Genomic DNA, 25,330 nt, shown 5'->3' on the forward strand with positions numbered 1-25,330 from the left:
CTCAGAGTTACTCCAACACCTAAAGTTCCCTCCGATGTTCCAACTAAACCTCCACCCAGGAACCTTCACAGTGATGCCATAGAAGAACCATTATCAGTTCTACGAAATGCTTCCTTTATGCACCATAAATAGCAATCTAAGGCAATTAAGTTAAAATAGATTCTCTATGAAACTATTTTCCAGATAGTTTCTTGCGGTTCGATGTTGATGACAGCACTTTGTAAGTAACTTTCCAAGCAAATTTGTAAGAATTTTCTGCATTTCTGGGTCTCGTCCATTACAACATGTTCAATATTTTGGGTTCTGGATTGTTGATTGGATTGAATAAGGTAAAAACGTTATGTTGAAAGTTGCAAACTTTGGATTTAGGAGACGGGCATTTGTCAGCATTTACCAAATAATTAATTGATAATGAACGTGGTGGTCAGCTGCAGTGCTGATATAATGCTGTTACCTGCCTCCACAACAATGAAGAACCATCAGAACTTTACAGAAACACACACGAAGAGGTTCTCTAGCTGCTGTTCTTTGGAGGAACCAGTACATTAATAGTTAAATACTTAAAGTCAAAGAATCTTGGAGACTTTGCTTCTTATGAACGTAACACTGATGACGTTGTTCAGCTTGTTGCTGCCTCACATCAAGACAAAGAGCTGACTGGGTTTCAAGGATGACTGGAAATCATTTTTAATGCTGTGTTTCATCACTGAGGAGGTTTAAAATCTTTTCCTTCAAAACATATCACATAAAATACAACATATGCCTATGAAAAATATCCCGCCCATTGGAAGACACCACAGAATGATGCTGCCACCACCATGCTTTACATCATGATGCTGCCACCACCATGCTTCACATAATGATGCTGCCACCGCCGTGCTTCACATCACGATGCTGCCACCGCCGTGCTTCACATCACGATGCTGCCACCGCCGTGCTTCACATCACGATGCTGCCACCGCCGTGCTTCACATCACGATGCTGCCACCGCCGTGCTTCACATCACGATGCTGCCACCGCCGTGCTTCACATCACGATGCTGCCACCACCATGCTTCACATCATGATGCTGCCACCGCTACATTTTCATGTATCCCAGCAGGGAATCTACATACCACCTCACGTTAGCATCCTGTTTGCATCAGGTCAGGGAATGTGGCTGTTCACTTATTTTGCATTGCTTAACAAATTACAGAAGCATGAATATCACAATTACATTCACTTGTACCACTTTCTGCCATGTGTGTTTTCCATAACTGCAGTTGGACGACTATTTAAATTCATCCTGTCCACCTTTATTAGGATCGTTCTCACTGACTTCAGCTCAGTATTCAATACCATCATCTCCTGGTGATAAAAAAAGCTCCAACACCTCAGTGTCACCACCTATTTAACAGACGGACTACAGGGTGTGTTCTCACCTCTTTCCTCTACATCCTGTACACTAATGTACATGGACAGATTATTGACCACACCTACTGGGCACTGGCCCATTACAATATACATCCCAGAATGAGACAGACAACAACCAAAGTGAGAATAAATAGACTTAAATGGCAACAAATAGGTGCAAAATCACTGAAATGTGACACAAATTGATAAAAAATGAAGTAAATGATCACATCAAAATGCAAAATCACCAAAATGTGTAAAAAAAAAAAGGACAAAATTGCAGGTAAATCAACATAAAAGGATGTAAAATTACTATGAAGAGACACAACACGATGCCAAACTTCAGGAAGACGCAGGTGGAGACACAAAACAAATCATATCTTGCTCCTCTGTGGGACGAGTGGGGAGACTTTTACACATCAATTAGGACAAATTGTTTTATAATCCATACATGCATCATCCTTAAATAAGAAGTTGTTTCTTTAATAAATAACTAAATATCATGACATGGGGCAGGGTGACCTGATCACTGCTGTCAGCAGATGAGATGCTAATTGTTTTGCAAATCAAGGGATTAAAATTTGTTTTAAGAGCAAGAAACAAGGTCAAGACAAGGAGAAGAGGGAGGAAAAGGGAAACAAGAAGGCATCACTGCAACTGTAATCTGGGCATTCGTTAAAATTCTGAGATTTAGATAAAGAGGCAAGAAGTGGAGAGTTTGGAGATGTCACCAGCCTGCAGACCAGGTAAGAAATGGCTTAAAATTATAAGAAAAGCAAACAACAAAACAGATGTTAATCTCTTCAATGCATGCAAATTCCAACAGAGCAGACCTAGATATTATTTTTCTTGCAAGTTAAGAAAGAAACAACATCTTGTCTGTCTTCAGAATGTATTGACATGTTCTGATGAATGTGTTTTATCCTCAGGTGTTAACGAGGCCTTGCTGTGCATCGTCCTTTTATCAGGTCAGTCTGCATGTGAATGATTCATGGTAAAAGTTGTTCTGCTACACACAAAAATATATTTTAAAATGGTGGAATGTTTTAACTTTCAACAGCTGCAAAAAGCTGTGAAAATAACTTCAAATATCTGTAAAATTATTATATTTTTGAAGCATTTAAATACAGTGAAACTGTCCTTCTATTGTGACACATTGTGACAAAACAAATTCCCATTTGTAAAACATCTGATTTTTGTTGTCTGTTCTTGACGTCATTCTTTCCATTGATTTCTGAAGCAACTGTTGGATTTCTAACATGTGTGAAGAATCTGTCTCCTGCCAACCCGATCATTTTACTAACTTCAACTATGTGATATGTCTAAACATAGAGACAATTTTTTTTTTGGAGACTCTACAAAAGAAAAAGTGAATGAATACATATTTGTAGTATTCAAACATTTCAGCAGAACAAAATGGTGTAAAAAGGAGAGCAAACATGTGGATGATGGAAATATGGCACGTTTGTTTCATATATGAGCATTTTCCGTCCATAGCAGTCATTGGTGTCCAACCTGTGGGTGTGTTTGATCCACATCTGTCTCATTTTTGCTTTTATGTGATAATTATGTGATCATTTGACTTGTTGACATCAGAACAATAACAGTTCTGACCTTCACAAACAAGTCATTTTAACCTAAACTCAAAGGTTAAAGTGCTTATTTTACCCAAAACAACAAACCTTAAACCTTAATGTGAATGACTTGTTTGCTGCAGCACAGAGAAACAGTCACTGCTACAAATTATGTCATGTTGTTCAGGATGATAAATGTCTTTTTCAGGGTTCTGTTCATGCCTTCATCAATACCAATTCATTGATGAACTGAAGACTTGGGGTGAAGCCCAACAGTACTGCAGAGAAAAGTTCACTGACCTGGCTACTGTGGACAACATGGAAGACGTGGCTCAACTGATTGCAGCTGCTGGCAGTGGCTACAGTGGAAGAGTATGGATTGGTCTGTATGACAATTCTAGGAGCTGGACGTGGTCGATGAGAGATGATGGCTACTATGGAACCAACAATGAGCCCTATATCAGGTTTAATGCTGGTGAACCAGATAATGGCAGAGATGAGTTGAAGCTATGCAGCGCTGTATATGGAGGTGAACTGTATGATACGTCATGCTCAATCCATCGCCCTTTTGTCTGCTATGACAATTCAAACAGTGAGTACAACATTACTTACTTTGGTTTCTGTGATCCAATAACTTGTGGTGCATTTTCCAGACTGTGGTATAATTATTACTTCAAGTGTGTGTTCAGGCCCCAAAACAGGAAATGAACGGCAGCTTTGACTGTTTTGTCTTGTACTGATGTAACTCAGATGTGAAGATCTGACTCTTTTTTGAATTTGACTTCATCCATATTGGATTTTTAAAGCTGTTGGTCAGAATAAATTGCTTTTATGTGCAAATTAATCTGACTGAACTTTCAAAATTCTTGCCAGCTTCTTCTCCCCCAAGGTATGTCTTTATAACAAGGAACCTGACATGGGAGGAAGCTCAGAGCTACTGCAGGAAGTTCCACACAGACCTGGCCTCCACGAGGAATGAAGAAGAGTGGACACGGGTCCAGCAGGCCATACCAAGAAATCGCTATACGTATGTTGGCCTGTACAGAAGAACCTGGCCCTCTTGGTCAGATGGCACAGAGAAAGAATTCAAAAACTGGCTGACAGGACGCCCAAGAGGTAAAAGTGGAGACTGTGCTACCAGTTTGATCGGTGCTGCTGATGCTGGAAAGTGGGTTGAAGATCATTGTGGCCAAAAACTTCCTTTCATGTGTCACTATGGTGAGTTGTCTTCAAACAAACTCACACTGACTGTGTTCCACTGACACTCAAGTCTATTTTTCATTGAATCTGTATTTCCATTTTGTCCACAGAGACAAAGCAGCAGCTTTGGATCAAGCTGAAGGCTCTGAAATCCACAATGGACCTGAATGACCCTGCTGTGATGGAGGCCATCCTGAAACTGGTCAGTCTGAGACGAGATATTTTTCCTTTAACATTTAAATCTAAGGGGACATAAATCTGTAAGAACAACAAGAAAAATCTTTTCTTTCTGCTAATGAACTTGTTTTTCAGCTGGAGAAGAAGATGAAAGAGAAAGGGATCAAAGCAGGTTTCAAACTTAGATGGATCAAGAAGCCTGACAACACCATCTTCCAGGAAGAGAAGGATGAACTGTAAACTGGATTTACAGGATATCTTTCCATTTGTTTTACTTTGAAGGTTTACGTTTTAGGTTGACATGTTAGAGGCAACTAATAAATATCAAACTGTCATGTGAAACTAGGGTTGTCAAGGTTAACCGGTTTTACAATTACCACGATTATAAATAGATATTTGTCACATTTTTCACAACCACGATTATCCGTAGAAAAGCCTCGCGAGAGGTGCAATGCAGGAAGCGTGAGCTGCGCTGAGTGGAGAGAGTGGCTCCTTGGCCTGTGCGCGCGCTCCTGTCTAATCGGCATCACTGCGCGCGCGCACATACACACACACACACACACACACACACACACACACACACACACAGAGAGAGAATTATATGATCAGTTATGACAGATTCTTTACTCGAAGTGTCCCTAATATTGTGGCCGCTGTGCGCAATGAGGTTGCCAAGATGGGACTGTCCACCGCACGCGCGGTAACTGTCGGTTCCGAAGTCAGCGGTCCGGCGGCCGGGCCGCCCCGAGGACCCCCCGCGCCCCGAGTTTCCTCCCGGAGCCAAAACAACCGGCGGGTCGGGAGCTCTGGTTACCTCCTGCGCTCCCGTTCCCCGCCCGTCGCAGCCGGGCTGCTTTCCTGCGTCCGCAGGCGAGGGGAAGGCGGCGGGCCGCGGCGGGTGGGGAATGGGAGCGCAGGAGGGAACCGGAGCTCCCGACCCGCCGGTTGTTTTGGCTCCGGAAGCCCGTGCCCTCCTCCGAAGATGCTGTCGGCCCGGTCCCCTCAGCAGGGAGTGTGGTCCGGGAAGCCCCGCTGCCCGCTGACAGTGGTAGTGGAGGAGACAGTAACCTCCAGGACAGGGAGGCTGTCTGTCTGCCTGGACCTCCGGTCAGACTCTAGAGTTTTCCCTGGGAAATGATCCGGGTGTTTTGATTAATTGTTGTAAAATTAGTGGTGAATTGTTCATATAAACGTTTTAGTAAAAATAAATAAGACTCCCATTTATCCTTTTTTCTGTAGTTATATTGTCTAAAATTGTGGAGGATTATTTCAAGCTTAAAATGAAGTGTTTTTAGAATCTTTGAATGTATTCTTTTTATGTCTTTTTGTTTTGTTTGATTTACAAAGTAAACACTACGTTATCAACCATACATTAAATTGCAACATTCCATAATACATAAAAGTCTCAAAGAGGCACTTCACTAGAACCAATAAATACATATTTATTAAAAAATTAATTACACTGAAACTGCTAAACTCAAGGTTGTTTCAGGGTGGAAACCATCATAATCGGCCCTATGAGATACCACCAGTAGCTGCACCACATCACAGCTAACAAAGGAATAAAACTAAGAGTAAGAGATCGAGAAGAAGGTTGCAGGACGGTTCTTTTTACAGGGTGTGCTTCCTGGAGATTTGACGAATCGTGTGCCAAGTCATACGGACATATCTGTGCACCAACTAATGGGAAAGCCAAGTCTAAACCACGGTTTATCCCCACCTTTAGCCAATCACATTTCAATATTTGATTATATGTTTGTGTTCTATAACCAATCACATTTCACCATACTGTACAAAATGTTCTGTTCATATTAGACTTTATCCTTTTCTGGGAGGCTGTTCCAAACAGAAAAGGTCCTTGTAAGAAATTCTTTTGAAACACTGATATTAGAAAAAGAACAGCTTAACTGAAAAGAAGTAGTTTTTCTTCTATCTCAAAAAATGAACATGCTCAACATGGACAAACCAGACAACCTCCTCACCCCCAACTGCGCCTTGAGATCCTGTCCATGAAGACCATGAACAGGATCGGAGATGAAGAGTAGCCCTGGTGGAGTCCAACACCCACTGGAAATGTGTCTGATTTTGTACCAAGTATGAGGACACAGCTGTCACTTTGGTTGTACAGGGACCAGATGGTTTGTGTCAGCGAGCCTGGTGACCCATACTCTCACAGTACACCCCACCGAGCACCTCAGCAGACACGGTCGTAGGCCTTCTCCAGATCCACAAAACACATGTGGACTGGCAGGTCGAACTCCCAATACCCCCTCAGCAGCTACGCAAGAGTAAAGAGCTGATCCACCGTTTCACGACCAGGATGGAATCCTCATTGCTCCTTCTGAATCCGAGGTTCGACAATCGGTCGGAGCCTCCTTTCCAGCAACCTAGAGTAAACTTTCTCGGAGAGGCTGAGAAGTGTGATACCCTGGTAGTTAACACATTCTCCGGTCCCCCTTTTTTCCAGTCTCCCCTTTTTGAAACGGTTTGCCAAAATTCCTTGAGGCCAAATGGGTGTTGATTTACTCTCACTCTCGACCAGCACCGTGTACCATAAGCACCGTGAAAACTACAGAATTAAACAGAATACAAAATGCTTCACTGTAGTATCACAAACAATTCACGTATAAATCATGTTTACATCCAATACAAATAAACGCAACTCATCTGATAATAATGCATATTAAACATTTTCATACCTCATTCCGCCGTTCCAAGGGCGCTAATTTAAGTGTTAGCCATCAGCTAGCATGCTCTCCAGCTCGACATATACACACACGCCGCCGCTTGGAGCGACAAATACAGTATAATGAGGTAAATCACAATGTAAACCCTTCCTTAATACAATTCAAATAGATAAACGTGATGTATAACTACTGTTTTTAGACTGTTTTTTACCGTTTCTCCGACGATGCGTGAGCACAACGTTGTTTGGACGAAGAAACAGGAAGTTCGGCGTCACAAAAACCGCAGAAGAAGAAGAAACGCTCGCTTAACAAAATAAAAGCGGAACAGACCACAAGGTGGCACTGCAGGACTACAATGTCTTCTTAATACATAAACAATATTGTGCAGGAGAATAATAATACAATTTATCTGAAATTTACAGCATCACAGAAAACAAATGGTTCACAAGACATTTAACACATGAGAATAATGAATATATCGTCAGAAAGGTTTGTCTCAGATACGTTTTCAATAATTTGGTGCTATTTAAATTAACATCCAGGTTTCTACTGTAAGATCTATTCAATATGATGTTTTTTATTCCATTCAGAGTGACTGCATCGAAGTAAAAGTTGTCTGATTTTAATTTCATTTGAATCGTTCCAGTGCCATGGCTCATTTAGAAAAAGTCCTCTCCAGCCAGACATGCAAACCAAATGAAAATTCACTGTCTTGGAACTGGATGCAAAGCAGATGCTGAGCTTCAGATTAGGGTGCAGTTTTCCATCAAACAAACAACACTGATGCCGTGGATATTTTGTCCCAGCAGTTACCTCAAACATTAGTAGTTAAAGTTTAGAGAGACAAGTAAACAAACAACTAGAATCTGACAAATGAGCTGCAAAGTTAGGATTCAGAAAACTGCATTTGTTTTTTACATGCATCATCAAACACCTCCCTTAATGCAGTGTTATTCCAGTGTGATATGAAAACATGAAGCCTCTTTTATTGTCTGATTTAATGAGATGTGTGATTTCTGGACCACACTGCTCCTCTGTTATCAGATATTTCTTCTCTGGCGGCTTCTTCCAGCTCACTTTTACGTCAGCTCCTCCCAGCTTCCTCTCAACCTGTTTCACAGAAAAGATCTTCAGGATACATTGAAAGTTTTAGGTTGTCTTTTTATAAACTCTGCATGAATATGTCACAGAGAAAAAGCTGTAGTGTCTGTAAAACTCACCACTGCTCATAGTTTTATTGCTTCTATCAAAGTGCAACGGTCATGTTTGATGTCAAGATATCATGACATAATCGATATGCGCTGCAGTACATTGTCATTTTATAGCTTCATAAAAGCTGTCAGGGATAATAAAAGGGATTAAAGTTGATTGTTACCTCTTTCAGGATTGACTCCATCACAGTTGGGTCGTTCATGTCCACAGAGACAAAAGAAACCAGATTCACTCTAACCAGGAAACGTTTCCTCTGTGGAGCTGGTGAGATGAAAATACATCATCATCATCATTATCATCATTATGACAACTGCACGATACAATATAACATACAGTGCTGTGAAAAAGCATTTGTCCCCCTAAAGAAAGCTTCTATTTTTATATATTTTGTTGTGTGAAGTTGGACTAAAATGGCCCCAAAAGCCCCAAGAAGTTTGTGGAAAATTGTATTTGTCGCAGGGCATAAAATCCCCAATAAAAATGTAAAAATAAATAATAATAATAATTGTCAAAATTCAATATATTTAAAAAATGGGGGAATATCTGTTAAAATGTGTTAAAATATTTTAATTAAAATATAAAATATCTTTTGCTATTTTAAATCCTATAAACATATTTTTAGGTATTTTATAATATTTATTGTATTTCAAAAAAATGAATTACCCTCTGTGAAAATACAGATTTTTTATGTGGACGTTTATTAAATGTTTTTTTTATATTAACATGCAAATGAATGTATTTTTCTTCAATTTTACTAGACGTCTAACAATTTAAATAATTGCATACAACTTTTCTACCTTTAAAATAAAATGTAATATAAATTATTCATCTTTTAAATAAAGGCAAATATCTGTTTAAAATTAAATATAAATTTTTCCTAATATTGAATATCTTTTTTTGATTATTTAAATACTGTAAACATATTGACATATTGTATGCTTTTAAAAAATTACATTTATTGTATTTCAAAGAATGTATTACCCTCTAAAAATACAGATTCATAATGTGGATATTATTTACATTTTTGTCTTTTTTTTGCTTATTTGTTGTCAGTATATATCATATATACACACACACACACACACACACACACACACACACACACACACACACATGTATGAACATATGATAGACATATAAAGCACAACAGGATTGTCTGGTGATGCAAAGGGTTTTGCAAGACAAAAAACCCCCATCCCCTTAGAAATGCTCGAGAGCAGCTAAAAGTGAAACACATGGAACAGAACATCAACAAGTTATTTTGCAAAGGTCTCCTGATTCAGGTTTAGCATTTATGGTGCAGATGCTTGTGTCATTCTATATGTAATCAATGCATTTTAATACAAACATAGGTGTAGATTCCAGGGGATACAAGCAAAGGATTTCTGCTTTAAATCATCAAACACAGATCTGTGAGTCTGAAATCTAGTTGTGAGATGTTAAGTCCAGGAGTCGCTTGTTGTTGACATCAACAGGCACCATGTGCATATCTTACAAACAAAGACACAAAGGAGGACAGAAAATCATACCCTTACAACATTAAATGAGAGGAGAATAACTGTTATGAAGCATCACAGAATGACTGTTGAGTGTTTATGCTCAGAGTTACTCCAACACCTAAAGTTCCCTCCGATGTTGCAACTAAACCTCCACCCAGGAACCTTCACAGTGATGCCATAGAAGAACCATTATCAGTTCTACGAAATGCTTCCTTTATGCACCATAAATAGCAATCTAAGGCAATTAAGCTAAAATAGATTCTCTATGAAACTATTTTCCAGATAGTTTCTTGTGGTTCGAAGTTGATGACAGGACTTTGTAAGTAACTTTCCAAGCAAATTTTTAAGAATTTTCTGCATTTCTGGGTCTTGTCCATTAGAACATGTTGAATAGTTTGGGTTCTGGATTGTTGATTGGACAGAATAACACGTTGAAAGTTGCAAACTTTGGATGTCGGGAAATATGACGGGCTTTGGTCACCATTTACCAAATATTTAATCGATAACGAACGTGGTGGTCAGCTGCAACTCTGATATAATGCTGTTACCTGCCTCCACAACAATACCAACCAGTACATTTATAGTTAAATACTTAAAGTCGAAGAATCTTGGAGACTTTGCTTCTTATGAACGTAACACTGATGACATTGTTCAGCTTGTTGCTGCCTCACATCAAGACAAACAGCTGACTGGGTTTCAAGGATGACTGGAAATCCTTTTTAATGCTGTGTTTCATCACTGAGGAGGTTTAAACACAAAGCAACACTATGAAAATAGTGAAACAGCTGCTGGTCTTCTGGTAGGTGTGAGTTCTGTTTTCTCAGAGGTTTAAGTTTACTTAATGCTGGTCTGGTGTGAGCTGCACATCATCCTGGATCCTGATCCACAGGAATGGCTACCATAAAATCGTACATCAGAGTCGGAGGCTAAGTGTAGATGAATTGGCCACCACGCCAATGTGTTGCTCTATTTGCAGTCAGTGCAAAAACAACTGTTTTAAATTAAGTATATACAATACAGAAAGAGAAAATCACCTTCAAACCTTCAGAGTAGAACCCAAATACAGAGAAAACAAGACTTTACTATTGAATACTACATCAGTTTTGTGATACGAAGCATCCTTATTTCTTGTGATTGACAGTTGCGATGACCAACGGTGCCGTGTTCTTCCCGTCATCACAAACCCCCGGGCTGAGGAAGGGGAAGATCCTCTCTGAGAAAGAGCAGCCACTGAAGGTGTAGATGTGAGATCTGTTCTCCACGTCGAAGAATGACACTATTCCCTCCTCGTAATCCAGAAACACTCCCACCGTCTGCGGCTTCCCCTTCAGAGACAGAACCACAGACGGGGAGTCCAGAGCCCGGTACTCGTTGCCGTTCCTCAAACGCACCGTCCAGAAGCCATTCTCCGGCTTGGAGGTGATCATGCCCTTCCTGTTGACTGACTCTTTAACCACGCCCAGGTCCCAGAAGGTCTTCTGCCCCACCGCAACCTGAAACATACAAGGGTTAGCAACGCTTTAAAAACAGGTCACTGCACTGGAAAGGTGCAGAAAGTGATCCACCTGGAAGTAGATCCTCCCAGACAGGAAGCCCTTCTTGCTCAGGACGCAGATGACGGGGTCGAAGCGTTGCGGATTATCAGGAACGATGTGCAGCAGCTCACCACGGCCGGCCTGCTTCCCATCAGCAGACAGGACAATGTTTGGATGGGCGGTGTCCGGGTCCAACACCACGTCAACTAATGGGAGAAGGGAAGTTCATGCGACCATAAATACCTATACAGCCAGAATTTAAAGATCTCATACATTAATGAAAGTCTCAGATGTAGACAAAAACCATGTCCGAGTTCAGAGACTGCATCTCTTTATTTGTTAAAGGTAGATGGTCTAATCTATGACGGACTTCTTGCTTGCGTCATCACATCCTGTGGTGCAACCCGGAATTTTTAATGACAAATGTAATTTTACCACACTTATTGACTGAAATTGATCCCGAAATTGTGTTTTTTTGTTTTTAATATTTGTTATATTCATGAGGAACTTGAGTTGCTTGTACCGTATGGTTTTACTGGACTAGAAGTTGTCTGAAAACCAAGAAATTATCATAGCTCACACTGATATGAACTTAAAATATTATAATTGCCAGTAGAGCTTCAGTAGAAGTCAACTGGACTTCTCTTGTAGGTTCCTGAAAACATTTCACCTCTTGTCCAAGAGGCCTCTTGGACGAGAGGTAAAATGTTTTCAAATAGGTTCTTGGACTTCTCTTGTAGGCTCGTGAAGACGTCTTGGATGAGAGGTGAAATGTCTTCAAGAGCCTACAAGTGAAGGTGTAGGTTCTTGGACTTCTCTTTTAGGTTCTTGAAGACAACTTGGATGAGAAGTGAAACGTCTTCAAGAACCTACAAGTGAAGTTGTAGGTTTTTGGACTTGGACAAAAGAAGTTGTAGGTTCTTGGGCTTCTCTTGTAGGTACTTGAAGACGTTTCACCTCTCATCCAAGAGGCTTCTTCAGTTCTAACTAATGGGAGTTCCAGAATATAGAGTCACATTCGTGGTCACATGGCTAATGGCCCATTAGCGACACAGGATTCGCATCCTTCCAGGTGTGAATATTTGTATTTGAATTACCTGCGCTAATACAGAGGATTTTCCCACTTTTGGGAAAATCTAAATAAAAGTCTCTAGCTTCTCAGATGCTGGGAGTCCATGAAAACTCTTGTGTTCACTCTTGTAGCCAACAGCAAAACATCTGAGGAGATTTTTTGTGGTTCAGACATTTTAGTTTGCAGAAGCAGAACCAGAAAATCAGTGAGAGGCAGCTGCTCATTCTGACTGGTTCAACTGGAAAGAAGTGAGGGGGGGCGGATCTTTATAAAGCTGGATGCCTATTGGCTGAAGTAGCTCTAAAGTAGCACCTGAGTCACATTCTTACTTTCTTGTAAAGCTGGGAGGCTATTTAGTTGTAGGGGGCTTAACGAATGAAGTAAATGTCTTCATATCTTAACAGCTTTTACTTTACACCTCCGAGTTTATAAGAACCATAAAACGCAATTAAAATGGACTTTCACCATATGGGACCTTTAACATGCTTTGATCAACCACCAAGACTAGGTCACTCATAAAATCTAGTTAATGTTGCATCATACGGGATGGATGGAAATGATTTGTAAAGATTTGTGGTGGCGCGAACAATAAATTTAGGCTTTAAAAAATAGACTTTAGCATCTGCATTTGTTCGTTTTTCAGTTAGCTTTCATATTTACAGTTGGATTGATGAGAGCTTTCAGGTAAATTTGAGCAGTAAACAGTCATAATTACTGCTTGGAGTTTGACATAAACCCTATTTAAAAGTTGGAGAATCATAATTACGAGCGTGACGCTGCTCCTGTTGAGATATTTCTCTCTGCCACGACGCCTCTTGCAAAGTGGTACACAAACGTATTTGCGATCCAACACGTAAAAATGCATTTATGCTGAGTGTGTTCATACCTGCGTACTTCTGCATCCTCTTCATCTCTATCAGAAGAATAAAAAACAATAACAAAAACAATTGTAAATGCTTGCGATTTAACTGTTAAATGCATGAGTGGATTATTTTTCAAAAACTGGTAGAACCTTTATTGTTTGCAATAACCAATATTCAAAAACATGTTTAGATGTTTATGAAGCTAGCTATGGATATTAGAATAATGTCTTTATTAGTGTAAACTGGTGTAGTTCATGCTAATATTATTGTATGTTGCAAAATGTCCATTGTAACTTCTTAAGACAAACTAAAATAAGATAATTAATCATAGCTGAATGCTACATTGATATTGCACAGATGGATAAACATCTCCAGCATTTTTATGGCTCTGATTCTGGACAAACTAAAGACTAAAGGTATGTACGTTATTTGACATATTTGGAATATTGTGCCATTCTGACCCATGCTTTGAAACAGTTAAGTTGTTATCATGCTCTGGTTCGTGGATGGCAAAAAAAGTCTCCATTTGTTCGTCAAGATTCACCATAAAATGCAGCCCTGAAATCAGTCAGCAGCCGGCGTTGTGGTGGGATGTCCACTTTACCTTCTTTCTTCAAACTTTCCAGCTCTTCCTTCAGGCCGTCGTCCAGTTGAGACAGCGCTCTCCTCAGCGTCCCCACGCAGAGTTCAGGATGGACGCTGATCTCCGTCCACCGTCTGGTGGGTGGAGGTGACGTCAGAGAGGGCAACCTCTATCGGAGGAAGACGTGGGGAGGACGAGTTTAAAGTTGGCATGAACTGTGCAGTGTATTTATCAGTGTTTTAATATGTAAAAAAACAAACAAAAAAAACAATAATAACAAAAGAATCAAAACAGGTCAAAAGGCATACTTTCTGCACTGTTTAATCTGTTTTTTAAAAAGGAAAGATAATTAAAAATAAAAAATGAAAATAGGTCAAAAAGGTATAGTCCATCACTGTTTAATCTACAATAAAAAAATAAGGATAATTTAAAATAAAAAATATAAAAAGGTCATAAAAGTAATAGCCCCTGCACTGTTTAATCAGTAAAAAAAAGAAAAGATAGTTAAAATTTTTTTAAAAAAAAGGTTAAAAAAGAGGCCAAGTTCCTGTATTTCAATAATACAGGAACTTGGCCCTTTTTTTTTTTTTTTTTAACCTTTTTTGTATGTGTAATTAAAAAAAAAAGTAAAAATAAAAAATCTCAAAAATGTCATTAGTTTCTGCAATGTTTAATCTGTAAATTAAATAAAGATAATTAAAAATAAACAAGTAAAAATAGGTTAAAAAAGAGGCAAAGTTCCTGTATTATTTAATCTGTAATTTAAAAAAAAGATAATTAAAAATAATAAAAGGTCAAAAAGGCAAAGTTCTTGCATTGTTTAATCTGTAAAAAAATAAAGATAATTAAAAATAAAAAAATAAAGGTCAAAAAGGGTATAGTTGCTGCACTGCTTAATATGAAAAAATACAATTAAAAATAACAAATAAAAAAGGTCAGAAAAGCATAGTTTTTGAACTGTTTAATCTATTAAAAAAATGAAAAGAAATTAAAAACAATAAATAAAAGGTCAAAAAGGCAAAGTTTCTGCATTGCTTAATCTGTTAAGATAAATATAATTAAAACTAAAATATAAAAAAGGTGACAAAGGCATAGTCCCTGTAATATTTGTACTGTTTGTGTAAAAAAAAAAAAATTAAGAATCATTTTTAAAAAATTAAAATACTGTACTGTAAAACCGCAAAAAAACAAGAAAGACTATTTAAACAGGTAATTAAAAATTTTGAATCCTTGACATACATATTTATAAATAAAATCTATAAAATAATTATATATTTTTGCTAATTTGAATGGACTAAAAAATGTGTGTAATTTTTTGGGAAATACTGATTTTTGTTTTTTACAGTATGAGAAACGGTTTCTGCGACGCTAAAACTGGTCCAACTTGTGACCACAACGTCTTCCTGTTCTGCTTCCACTGGATGCATGACCAGGTGAAGCTGCTCACCTGTAGGAGGTGCAGGTGGTCCTCGGTGCTCCTCAGCTCCTCCAGCTCAGCGCTCCTCCTCTGCAGCTCCCTGATCTCCTGCTGCAGCTCGTCCACCAGCTCCTCTGCTCTCCTCTCCGCTGCTTTCTGCTTCTCCTCGATCTCCGAGTGGACTTCAGTCTGCCTCTCCTGGATGGAGACGATCAGAGACACTAAGAGACGGTCACTCTCGGCCATCTCCTGCTCTGCGCTGGCCTGGAGGAGGATAAATTATTTGAGAGATAACAACAAAACAGTCTCCTCGGTAAAATTAGGAATATTTTGCTGTTTGAAAATTTTACCACATATACTGTAATAAGCTGTTTCATTAGTTCTCTGCCAACGTACAATCTGTGCAATGATAATACCATATACACAATACTTCAATACATCAAAAAATACCACTAACATGCAATAATTATTGTTATAGCAGTTATTTTTTAGATTACTTATGTATATTTTGGTTTATTTTTACTTTTAGACTACAATCCTCAAATGTTTGCACCATTTCTTTGCCGCTGTAACTCTGTGGGACGAGTAAGGCTTATCTCATCTCATTCTCATCACTATATCTCATCTTTTCTCATCTTGTTCTTCTCATCTTACCTAATCTCATCTAATTTGATTCTTTTAATTTCATCTCATCTTATCTTGTTCTCATCACCCTTTTCTCATCTTATCTCTTCTGAATTCACTCTTCTAATCTCATCTCATTCTTCTCATCTCATTTTATCACATCTGAATTCATTCTTCTAATCTCATCTCATCTTATCTCAACCCATTCTCATCACATTTTTCTCATCTTTTCTTATCTCATTCTTTTCGTCTTATCATATCTAATTCATCTTATCTCATCTAATTTAATTCTTCTAATCTCATCTCAACTCATGTCATCTCATCTCATCTGATCTTATATTATCTTACCTCATCTCATTCTTCTCATCTCATGTAATTCTTCTCATCTCATCTTATTGTATCTCTTCTCATCTCATCCTTCTCATTCTTCTCATCTTATTTTATCTTAAATGCATTGTGATCAACTTCTATCAATCAATCTCTTGCATTCCTGCATCAATTTCCCAAAATGCCTTATTAAAACAAGTATAGAAAGGACTTTAAGAGAGTCTTTTTTTTTTTTTGCATTTTATACCTGTATGGAGGGTTTTTTAGGGGGCACAATAATATTTACTAATCAAATTCAACATTACTTAAGGCTGCATTACATTCTGGTCCACTCTGCCTCTCATTATCTTAAACAAATTCTGTCATCTTTGAATTGGAGATATCTTGCCAGGACGTCCTCACTTTGACTTCTGAAAAATTAAAGATTTTAAGCTTCAGTGTCCCTCCAAACCTCTAAGAGAGCTTTTAAAACACGAGAGAACTCACTGTGCTGAGCTTCAGACAGTTTTGGATCTCCTCCACTTTCTTCAGTCGCTCCTGGACCATCTGCTGAAAATCTGCCTCCGTCTTCTTCATTTGAACCTGAACAGTTGAAGAGAGGCTGAGATCACGTACATGCAGGTAGAAACTGATAAACAAAATAAAAGCAATATTCCAGCAGCTGTCAAAAATATTGTAGAATAACAAAAAATAACTATCCCAATAGTTTTCCATCAATAAAATACAGTAAACCTGAATATCATAGCATTGTTAATTTTATATACTATGAAATTACCTATACTGTGTAACATTAATATATATATAAATGGATTTTGGAGACATTTTCTGTAATTATTATTAACAAACTTAGAGGAACAGTACTTCTGTCGCTAATTGTATTTAATTTTAGAAACGTATTAACAGTATTTAATTTTAACAGTTCAATCTGTTCAATAAAAAGGAAATATGTGCAACATGAAGGCAAATTTTCAATTGTATTTAACAACTTTTTGATGGCAAAAAAAAAATTCTTATTCCTTTTTTAAATGATTTTTTTTACAGCTAATTCCAGTAACATTTAATTTATGTTTTTACATTATGCATATAAAGTAACAATGTATTTATTTATTTGTTTTTGTATTTTTGTTGATATTTTGTTGTATTTTATAACTAGGGGTAAAAACAACAGAATAAAAAAGAAAAAATGAGTAAAATGACCACATTTTTAAAATAAAATATTCAGGACTTCATGAACTAAAAAGCAGTAAAACCATAACGGTTCCATTCCTCATTTAGACACTTTTATGTACATGTGGGTTCTGCAGCATCTTAGCAACCTGAATTGAAAAATATCTCTAGAATTCAATCCAACACCGTGAGTGAAGAAGCCCCAGGAACGATCAGATGTTTTAGTGTCCAGCGACGGTACAAAGGTAGAATATTTTCCTCCTCTAGAATAACAGATGGTTGCATCAAGTTGTGCAGAAGGGTTGCGTTAAATGTGTTCAATAAAAATACACCAGATACATGCAGTAAACGCACACAGGTTATAGGAACAATTTGAGAAGAGGTCAGAGCTGAGAAGATTATTTCAAAAAGAAGTGCGCTGGATCCTGACTTGTTTCTACAAGAACATAATTATCATTAAAAAAAAGAACAAATATTGATGAATCTCAGCGTTCTAGTTGCAAAAAAGGGCAAAAAAAAACCCCAACACACATCAGATAAAACTAATTATGTTAACTTATATACTGAAAACAAGCAAAGAAAATATGAAGAAGTTTGGGGATCTTTTATAAATTATGTGAGATTTGGTAGAAAACGATATGGAGGAGTAGAATCTGTGTGGGAGACGTGGGATGATAAATGTGGACTACCATCATCACCGCCATAAAAGCTCCCAAACTTGTTCTTCCAGGACTTTATCACTTCACCTGCTGATTAAACCACTTTACATACTAGACTATTTACATCCTAAACGTCGGTCATTATATCTATAGACTTATCTGAACCTTCTTCTGCTATTTGCACATCCACGCTCATTCTCATTTGCACATTGCTGTTTCACTCTTGTATATTCTGCAGATTTTTTTCTTTATTATATTTTCTATATTTTTATTTTATTTCACTTAATATTATCTTTAACTAAATTTATTTTATTTCACTTAATTTTATTTTATCTAAATTTTATTTTATCTTATTTTATTTTATTTCACTTAATTTTATTTCATCTTCTTTTTATTTTATTTTATCTTATTTTTATTTAATTTTATATTTTACATTCCCTTAATACCCTAATATTCTGTGTGGTCTTATTGTTTAGCCCTTTATTGAATATCCATGCTACTGTAACAACTTAATTTCCCTCCAGGGATTATTAAAGTCTAAATCTACATTTACTATATTTGTAAACATATGCCATTTGCACATTTTTTCTATATTATATTTTCTATATTTTATTTTTTTTTTAGATCTTATTTATTTCATTTTATTTTTATTTTATTTTTGTTGTACTTTATCTTATTTAATTTTCTTATTTTATTTTCTGTTTTTTATTGTTCATTTTATTACGTTATTGCACTTTATTCTGTTTTTTTCTTTTTATATTATATTTTAGTTCATTTTTATTTTATCTTATCTTATTTTTGTTTTATTTTGTCTTATTTTATTTTACATTAACTTTATGATCTAAAATTTATTGAACATCCACACTGCTGTACCAACTTTATGTCCCTCTTGGGATTAATAAAGTCTAAATCTAAGTTCATTATATCTGTAAACTTATGTCATTTGCACATTTCTGGATCACTCTTGTAAATTTTCTTGGTTTTTCTCTATATTATATTTTCTATATGTTTATGTATCTCATTTCAATTTATTTTTATTTTATTTATTTTTTGTGTACTTCATCTTATTTTTTAATTTAATTTTAACTTAGCTTATTTTATTTGTATTTTACCTTGACTTATTTTATTTCATTTTTATTTTATTATATTATATTTTAGTTTAATTTAGTTTAATTTTACCTCATGTTTCTGTTATATTTTATTTAATTTCACATTAACTTAATGACCTAATATCTACTGATACTATATCTATGCTGCTGTAACAACTTTTTGTCCCTCCGGGGATTCATAAAGTCATAAAAGTCTAATTTAGGAATTGAGAGGAGCAGTTCATTGTTTATTAGTCTTCTATTCTTTCTTGCAATTACCTCCTGTATTTATATGTTTATTGAAAAAAAGCTTAAAGATATTGTTGGGAAAAGGAGTGTTAAACTTGATGAAACACCTTGTTATTGTTAATGAACAGATGCCGGTGTTAATTGTGGATTTCATGCTGGACTCTACGACTACAGGGCGTACTCCACCTTCCTCCCGCTGCTCTCGTCCTCTATCGTGACGACCCGGTGCTCTTTGTGCTCGGTCTCGGTGCAGAACTGACAAACGCACTTGTGCTCGTCCCTGCAGAACATCTCCAGCAGCCTGTCGTGCTTCTTACACATCCGGTCCTGCAGGTCCCCCACCGGCTCCATGAGCTTGTGCAGCCGCAGCGTGGCGACCCTCCGGTGGGGCTCCAGGTGGGCTTCGCAGTACGACGTCAGACACACCAGGCAGGACTTTTGGGCCCTCACCTGCCGGGTCGCGGCGGCGCAGACGTCGCACACCACCTCGCCCGGTTCGGCTGCGGACAGCGGCGAGGCGGCCGAGCACAGCACCATCTGCCTGAAGCTGTCCGCCAGCTCCTTGAAGGCCGTGTTGATGCTTATTTCCGGGCGGGAGGTGAAGGATTTATTACAGGTGGGACACCGGCAGGTAGAGCTGCTGTCCCACACGCTCTGGATGCAGGACTGGCAGAAGTTGTGTCCGCAAGGAGTGGTCACAGGGTCGCTGAACACCTGCTGGCAGACGGCGCACTGGAACTGCTCTTGTGGCAGCATGTTTCCTGGGGAGGCCATTGTCTGCGGAACAGTAAACAGGGAAGTCAGTCACAGGAAGGTCATTGATAGAGGAAGCAAACGTCAAAGATTTGAGAACTAATTACACATATCGTCATAGTTGTGTAGCAAAAAGACACATTTCAGAGTCTTCTACTTGTGCGTGTAACTGTGTAAACACATTGAGGTATGCACTTCTTGAAATTCAGGATTTCTACACCCAGCACTGTTTGGTGTATTAGTCATTGTTTTCTTGCCCAACTACACGCACCAGACACACCTACTCTTTCCACTGATTATCACAATAACACAGCCTGACACAATAATAACACAATAGGCACACCGACACACCAATATCAGACATGAACTCACTATTACCGGCTGCTAAAACGAGGCCTGCTGAAGATGGCAACTACTAGCCGGTCTCAAACTGGTGGTTAAATGTTTAGGACACCATAAACTTCAGTAACATTGGAGTTTTTGTTTTGCTCTTGCTCATATATGCACAAAAAAAAAAAAAAATTGTTGCAGAATAAGTCACTTTTAAGCACTTTCACTCTATTACGCTCACCTGCTGCAGCATTAATTAGCTTAAAATAATGCAATTTGACAAATTCTATTATTTTTCTTAAGTGTAATCGAAAATCTTTTAAATTTGCATCACTTTGTGTGTCGGGTCAGATATATCTCCTCAGTTTAAACAGGTAATAATAGCAAGCTAACACATTTTGTTAGTTAGCCGCTAAATAGCTACACATGGAAGTTATTAGATGTAAATATTAAGCAAAAAAACAAACAAACCCCAAAACAAGCTAGTTTATTTATCTCCATTTGGCACACAGCTACTCGATGTTAGCAGTTTTTTTAGGCTACTAATGGCTGGTTCTCAAATGCTTAGCTTAGCATAGGCACTGGAATTAAGGAGAAACAGCTGGCACTTGCATTGTTTATTCTGCATAAAAAACAAGGTGATGGAAATTAGCCGTATGGCTACAATCTCTCGTATTTACATGGAAATGTACATTAATACGAATTGTCCCATTTTAAAAATAAATGAATGAATGAAATGAATGAAAATCAAGTTTTATAAATTATGTGCTGAATTATTTATTAGCCGAGCACAGTGAAGTCATAACAAAGCTACCTTTTTTTACCGTTTTCAGGATTTATACTAAGCTAAACACACAAAACAAGCATATTTTCCCAAACATTGAACTTTGCCTTAGACAAGCATGATTTTAACGATCTCAAAGCTACCCACGAGAAATTGAAAGTGGGAAAATGTGTGTCAAGGAGATCATCAAATGAGCGTACCATTTCTTACTTAGCCCAGATAAAAGTAGCAGCAACTAGCATTTAACCAGTGGATATTACACAAGCTTTTACATTATTGTGATTTCCTGTGCAGCAGGTCTGAAATCCAAATAACTGAACTAATCTACAGCGTATAATCCTCTTTTGAACAGTCCACATCTGAGCTATTTAAACTGATTAATTCCACTTTCATTCACATGTGCAGTCTTTTCCACAACACTCATAATAATAGGAATCATCACATTCGTAGCTCTCCCACACTTACTTCTCTCAGCTGAAGCTGGTGTGCCGGTCCTCGCCGTTGGCAGGTGACTCCTGCTGTATGAATGAGTGTGAATACATTACAGGGCTAGCTGTGAAACAGGAAAATGTAACGTCAACACAGTTATTCATCAGCCCAGCCCTCCCTCTCCTGGGCCCAGCGCTGGTTTCTCTGCTGGCCTGACAGAACGCCACCTAATCTTAAAATAGCAGCATTCAAAGCACAACCTGCCATTAGTTACTGTACTAATAGTGCTCAGTTGGCAGACTGGCTAACAACCTTTGTGTGCGTGTGTGTGTGTGTGTGTGTGTGTGCATATGAGAGCATGGGAATATATAATAGCAGCTCTCACAGGAGGAAGGAGTGTGTTTGCCTCATGGGTGTGGTGAGTCCAATGGTTAACATTTTCCACTTATGACACACCTGACCTGCATGCTTCAGACAGCAGAGCAATGTGAGAAATGCTGCCGTGCATTTCATAGTGAAAGAAACACATTCTGCTGCAGATAAGAGGATTGTGAACACGTTGAATGCCTCCTTTATTTTCAGCTGAATAAAGACCATGAGGAAGTGTACAATAAACTAGAGTAAAGGCCATTGATCTGCTCAGATAATGGCTAAATCAAACAATTTTCTGAAACAAGACTGTCACGTTTAGATTACAGATCATGTGATAAGTGTGTGTCACCAGTGTTTACTCCTACTTAGCAGTACAGGGAGAATTTCACTACATTCATCTAGGAATGAGTTACTTTTACTATTTATGATTTGAAATCCCCCCCACACACACACACTGCAAGACTTCACATCATGATGCTGCCACCACTGTATTTTCATGTATCCCAGCAGGGAATCTACATACCACCTCATGTTAGCATCTTGTTTGCATGAGGTCAGGGCATGTCGCTTTTCACTTATTTTGCATTGCTAAACCAAGCACAGAAGCACGGCTATCACAGTTACATTCACTTGTACCACTTTCTACCATGTGACATTTTCCATAACTGCAGTTGGACGACTATTTAAATTCATCCTGTCCACCTTTATTAGGATCGTTCTCAGTGACTTCAGCTCAGTATTCAATACCATCATCTCCTGGTGATAAAAAAAGCTCCAACACCTCAGTGTCACCACCTATTTAACAGACGGACTACAGGGTGTGTTCTCACCTCTTTCCTCTACATCCTGTACACTAATGTACATGGACAGATTATTGACCACACCTACTGGGCACAGGCCCATTATAATGTACATCCCAGAATGAGACAGACAACAACCAAAGTGAGACGGAATGGAAGAGTTTGGAGATGTCACCAGCCTGCAGACCAGGTAAGAAATGTGTTCAGAAACATAAGAAAAACAGAAGAAAGTTGATTTTAGTCTCTTCAATGCATACAATAGACCAACAGAGCACATATTATTTTTCTTGCAAGTTAAGAAACAAACAACATCTTGTCTAACTTCAGAATGCCAGCATGTATTGACATGTTCTGATGAATGTGTTTTATCCTCAGGTGTTAACGAGGCCTTGCTGTGCATCGTCCTTTTATCAGGTCAGTCTGCATGTGTATGATTCATGGTCAAAGTTGTTCTGCTACACACAAAAATATGTTTCAAAATGGTGGGCCCACCACTCACTGGGCAGGAAATCGGGGTCGGGTGTGATGCCCACCAGGCAGTAGGCAGGAGTGGATGTCTAGGCGCACCGCCCCCTGCTGGCATAGACCAGCTCTGGGGATGTGGAACATCACCTCACTGGCAGGGAAGGAACCTGAGCTGGTGCGGAAGGTGGAGCGATACCAGCTACATATAGTTGGGCTCACCTCCACGCACAGCAAGGGTTCCAGAACCACAATCCTGGAGAGGGGTTGGACTCTCTCCTATTCCAGAGTTGCCCAGGGTGACAGGCACTGGGTAGGTGTGGGGATACTCACAAGCCCACGGCTGAGCACCACTTTGTTGGTGTTCTCCCCCCTAAAACTCTGACTGTTGTTTGTGCTTATGCACTGAACAGCAGTTCAGAGTACTCAGCCTTCTTGGAGTCTCTGGGTGGTTCTTGGAAGAGGTACCACCTGGAGACTCCATTGTTCTCCTGGAGGACTTCAACGCTCACGTTGGCAATGACAGAGAATCCTGGAGGGAGGTGATTGGGTGGAACTGCCTGCTCGATCTGAACTCGAGTGGTGTTTTGTTATTGGACTTCTGTTCTAGCCATAGACTGGCCATAACAAACACCATGTTCAAGCATAAGGTTGTTCATAAGTGTACCTGGTACCAGAGCATCTTAGGTCAAAGGTCCATGATCGACTTCATAGTCGTATCATCAGACCTGTGGCTGTATGTCTTGGAGACTCGGGTGAAGAGAGGAGCAGAGCTGTCAACTGATCACCACCTGGTGGTGAGTTGGATCCAATGGTGGGGAAGGTGGCTGGACAGATCTGGTAAACCCTGGTAAACATGTTGAAAGCCTCCATAGCAGACATACATGTGAAAATCTACACATTTTAACACTGAAAACGTTCTCATGTAAAAATGTTGTAATGAATTGCAGAGACATCAGCGTATCCCTGTAAAGCTGGATTCATTTATATAGCATGTTGTTGGATATTTAAGAGTGATGTGTGATGTATTAGGATTTAATATTGCAGCTTTGTAAGAATATCTCTGAGGTAATGAGTCCAGTGAATACTCTTCATTGTGTTTTTTATTTTTTTTAAATATCTACAGAGCTGTAGCTGACTTGTATCTATTCTTTGTGTTAAAACAATGATTTTTATTGTTGGTTTTGCTTTCATACACGTTCTGACAATAACGAGTTGTACCCAATGAAATTTAAATGCAACGCTACAATTCTTACTGTTTCTAAACCTTCTGAACCATGCTACATGAGCTGTTGAATCAAGAAAACAAAGTAAATATGAATGTCAGAAATATTACCTGAAACAAACTCTGAAAATGAAAATATTCTCATAGTGTACCTTGTAGTTACCGGTTACAATTTCAAGAGGCTCAGGCGCAGGAAATGACTTAAAACAGTTAGGCAATAAAGAATGAATTTACTTTACAACGTTTCAAAAAAACAGGACTACAAAAAAAAGACCGGGAAACTACAACCGGAAATACTCCCAAGAGACCGAAACTTAGATTCTGTTATGCTCCGGGAGACTCCTGGAGGCAAGGAGGAATAATTACACGAAAAAAAATACACTAACTCAAGGAGGGTATTACCCAGGCAGTAAGACTACTAGAATTATTCTAAGGAACGTTAAATGAGGAATAACGCGGAACTCGAAATGACATGTAATCAATAACTCACGCGAGAGAAAACAAGAAAGCTAAGCATCGACTCTGAAGATGAATGAACTAAATTACACCTGTAACAGGCTCAACACTGTTAATTCAACAACTCTACTCAGAAACGCGCAACAGGAGAATTTACTAGAAACTATTCAGAACAATCGCCAAAAAAACCCCAAAACAAAACACGGAACTAAAAGGACTACTAGATGCTCGAACTGAGTTCTTAGCTGTAAACTGTGGACCACTGATTGTTCCTGGAGGATACAGGGGCAGGTCTTTTGGACGTGGCGTGTAGCTGGTGGTTGGAATCCCGGAGTGTGGAACAAAGGGCTGCAGCGGCAGGTAGGTGATGGAACACGGCACAGGTGAGTGATTCC

General features: G+C 38.6%; 1 protein-coding gene across 2 annotated transcripts; it reads right to left on the minus strand.

Annotated features, from left to right (window-relative positions):
- Positions 1 to 9,513: 9,513 nt before the first annotated feature.
- Positions 9,514 to 24,309, minus strand: LOC111586164 (E3 ubiquitin-protein ligase TRIM39-like). 2 transcript variants are annotated; one of them, XM_055007737.1, is made up of 8 exons: positions 21,657 to 24,309; positions 19,511 to 20,101; positions 16,648 to 16,743; positions 15,241 to 15,408; positions 13,815 to 13,962; positions 13,234 to 13,260; positions 11,306 to 11,481; positions 9,514 to 11,233 (listed from the first exon to the last, which is right to left on the minus strand). In XM_055007737.1, the coding sequence occupies exons 2-8, from the start codon at positions 20,096 to 20,098 to the stop codon at positions 10,862 to 10,864; spliced, it is 1,575 nt and encodes a 524-aa protein (XP_054863712.1). In that variant the 5' UTR covers positions 20,099 to 20,101; positions 21,657 to 24,309; the 3' UTR covers positions 9,514 to 10,861. The 2 variants fall into 2 exon arrangements, with proteins under 2 accessions (XP_054863712.1, XP_054863711.1); XM_055007736.1 differs by having other exon boundaries at positions 15,241 to 15,474; positions 21,657 to 22,707.
- Between the last annotated feature and the right edge of the window lie 1,021 nt (positions 24,310 to 25,330).

Source organism: Amphiprion ocellaris, chromosome 23, assembly GCF_022539595.1.
Source record: "Amphiprion ocellaris isolate individual 3 ecotype Okinawa chromosome 23, ASM2253959v1, whole genome shotgun sequence".
Taxonomy (NCBI): domain Eukaryota; kingdom Metazoa; phylum Chordata; class Actinopteri; family Pomacentridae; genus Amphiprion; species Amphiprion ocellaris.

Coding starts and splice junctions, on each gene's coding strand:
- LOC111586164 (XM_055007736.1), bottom strand. CDS start 20,098: ATGGCCTCCCCAGGAAACATGCTGCCACAAGAGCAGTTCCAGTGCGCC. Junction 15,475..16,647: donor ACTGTCTGAAGCTCAGCACA/GTGAGTTCTCTC, acceptor ATCCTCCTCCAG/GCCAGCGCAGAGCAGGAGAT. Junction 13,261..13,814: donor GGAAAGTTTGAAGAAAGAAG/GTAAAGTGGACA, acceptor TTCTTCTGATAG/AGATGAAGAGGATGCAGAAG.